We start from the raw sequence: 2,500 nt of genomic DNA, 5'->3' as shown, positions 1-2,500 counted from the left end.
TGTGTGAGCTGACTCCCTGTCTGTGTGTGAGCTGACTACCTGTCTGTGTGTGAGCTGACTACCTGTCTGTGTGTGAGCTGACTCCCTGTCTGTGTGTGAGCTGACTCCCTGTCTGTGTGTGAGCTGACTCCCTGTCTGTGTGTGAGCTGACTACCTGTCTGTGTGTGAGCTGACTACCTGTCTGTGTGTGAGCTGACTCCCTGTCTGTGTGTGAGCTGACTACCTGTCTGTGTGTGAGCTGACTCCCTGTCTGTGTGTGAGCTGACTACCTGTCTGTGTGTGAGCTGACTACCTGTCTGTGTGTGAGCTGACTACCTGTCTGTGTGTGAGCTGACTACCTGTGTGAGCTGACTACCTGACTACCTGTCTGTGTGTGAGCTGACTACCTGACTACCTGTCTGTGTGTAAGCTGACTACCTGTCTGTGTGTGAGCTGACTACCTGTGTGAGCTGACTACCTGTCTGTGTGTGAGCTGACTACCTGACTACCTGTCTGTGTGTAAGCTGACTACCTGTCTGTGTGTGAGCTGACTACCTGTCTGTGTGTGAGCTGACTCCCTGTCTGTGTGTGAGCTGACTCCCTGTCTGTGTGTGAGCTGACTACCTGTCTGTGTGTGAGCTGACTCCCTGTCTGTGTGTGAGCTGACTCCCTGTCTGTGTGTGAGCTGACTACCTGACTACCTGTCTGTGTGTGAGCTGACTACCTGTCTGTGTGTGAGCTGACTCCCTGTCTGTGTGTGAGCTGACTCCCTGTCTGTGTGTGAGCTGACTCCCTGTCTGTGTGTGAGCTGACTACCTGTCTGTGTGTGAGCTGACTACCTGACTACCTGTCTGTGTGTGAGCTGACTACCTGTCTGTGTGTGAGCTGACTACCTGTCTGTGTGTGAGCTGACTACCTGTCTGTGTGTGAGCTGACTCCCTGTCTGTGTGTGAGCTGACTCCCTGTCTGTGTGTGAGCTGACTCCCTGTCTGTGTGTGAGCTGACTACCTGTCTGTGTGTGAGCTGACTCCCTGTCTGTGTGTGAGCTGACTCCCTGTCTGTGTGTGAGCTGACTACCTGTCTGTGTGTGAGCTGACTACCTGTCTGTGTGTGAGCTGACTACCTGTCTGTGTGTGAGCTGACTACCTGTCTGTGTGTGAGCTGACTACCTGTGTGAGCTGACTACCTGACTACCTGTCTGTGTGTGAGCTGACTACCTGTCTGTGTGTGAGCTGACTACCTGACTACCTGTCTGTGTGTGAGCTGACTACCTGTCTGTGTGTGAGCTGACTACCTGTCTGTGTGTGAGCTGACTACCTGTCTGTGTGTGAGCTGACTACCTGTCTGTGTGTGAGCTGACTGCCTGTCTGTGTGTGAGCTGACTACCTGTCTGTGTGTGAGCTGACTACCTGTCTGTGTGTGAGCTGACTCCCTGTCTGTGTGAGCTGACTCCCTGTCTACCTGACTACCTGTCTGTCTACCTGTCTGTGTGTGAGCTGACTCCCTGTCTACCTGACTACCTGTCTGTCTACCTGTCTGTCTGTCTACCTGTCTGTCTACCTGTTTACCTGACTACCTGTCTGTCTACCTGTCTGTGTGTAGCCTACAGAGGAGCTGTCTGAGCTGCCCCTGAGAGTAGCAGAGATCAGCCGAGATCAGAGACAGAGACCTCCGCTGGCCAACGGCACGCGTGAGTTCACCACATTCACACTGATGTTGATACATATAGAGGAAACTCAATCAGTTTTGTGACAGAATCTGTCTGTCTCTCTCTCTGTCTGTCTCTCTGTCTGTCTGTCTGTCTGTCACTGTCTCCAGATGTGGAGTCGGAGCAGATAGACTACATAGACAGCTGTGTGGGAGAGGAAGAGGAGGAGGAAGGGAGGAGTAGAGCCAGTGGCAGCAGGGACAGCGCCAGCCTGAGCTCTCAGTTCATGGCCTACATCGAGAGACGCATCACCAGAGAGGTAGGAGCTCCACCCACTGAGAGTCTGACTACATTATGGGATGGATCCCTCCAGAGATAGAGCTTTTAGTTAAAGAGTAAGATCCTTTTAGTTTAACGTGAAACAGCCCCGAAATCACCATCACCAAACTCCACCAGACTCCATGTAAATAATCAGGACTTTTAGCGTGTATAGAGCCAGCATATCTCCACCAGACTCCATGTAAATAATCAGGACTTTTAGCGTGTATAGAGCCAGCATATCTCCACCAGACTCCATGTAAATAATCAGGACTTTTAGCGTGTATAGAGCCAGCATATCTCCACCAGACTCCATGTAAATAATCAGGACTTTTAGTGTGTATAGAGCCAGCATATCTCCACCAGACTCCATGTAAATAATCAGGACTTTTAGCGTGTATAGAGCCAGCATATCTCCACCAGACTCCATGTAAATAATCAGGACTTTTAGCGTGTATAGAGCCAGCATATCTCCACCAGACTCCATGTAAATAATCAGGACTTTTAGCGTGTATAGAGCCAGCATATCTCCACATGTAAATAGGTGAATTAAGG

General features: G+C 50.7%; 1 protein-coding gene across 1 annotated transcript in view; it reads left to right on the top strand.

Annotated features, from left to right (window-relative positions):
• lrch3 (leucine-rich repeats and calponin homology (CH) domain containing 3) overlaps positions 1-2,500 on the top strand; it is a 23,133-nt gene that overhangs the window by 4,871 nt on the left and 15,762 nt on the right. The window contains exons 5-6 of the mRNA XM_039780074.1: positions 1,582-1,669; positions 1,798-1,946. Coding sequence (XP_039636008.1) covers positions 1,582-1,669; positions 1,798-1,946 — 237 coding nt within the window. The remainder of the gene's footprint in view (positions 1-1,581; positions 1,670-1,797; positions 1,947-2,500) is intronic.

Source organism: Perca fluviatilis, chromosome 2 (genome assembly GCF_010015445.1).
Source record: "Perca fluviatilis chromosome 2, GENO_Pfluv_1.0, whole genome shotgun sequence".
Taxonomy (NCBI): Eukaryota; Metazoa; Chordata; class Actinopteri; order Perciformes; family Percidae; genus Perca; species Perca fluviatilis.
Note: the sequence above shows the minus strand (reverse complement) of the source record. Positions and strands in the feature narration are given on the sequence as shown.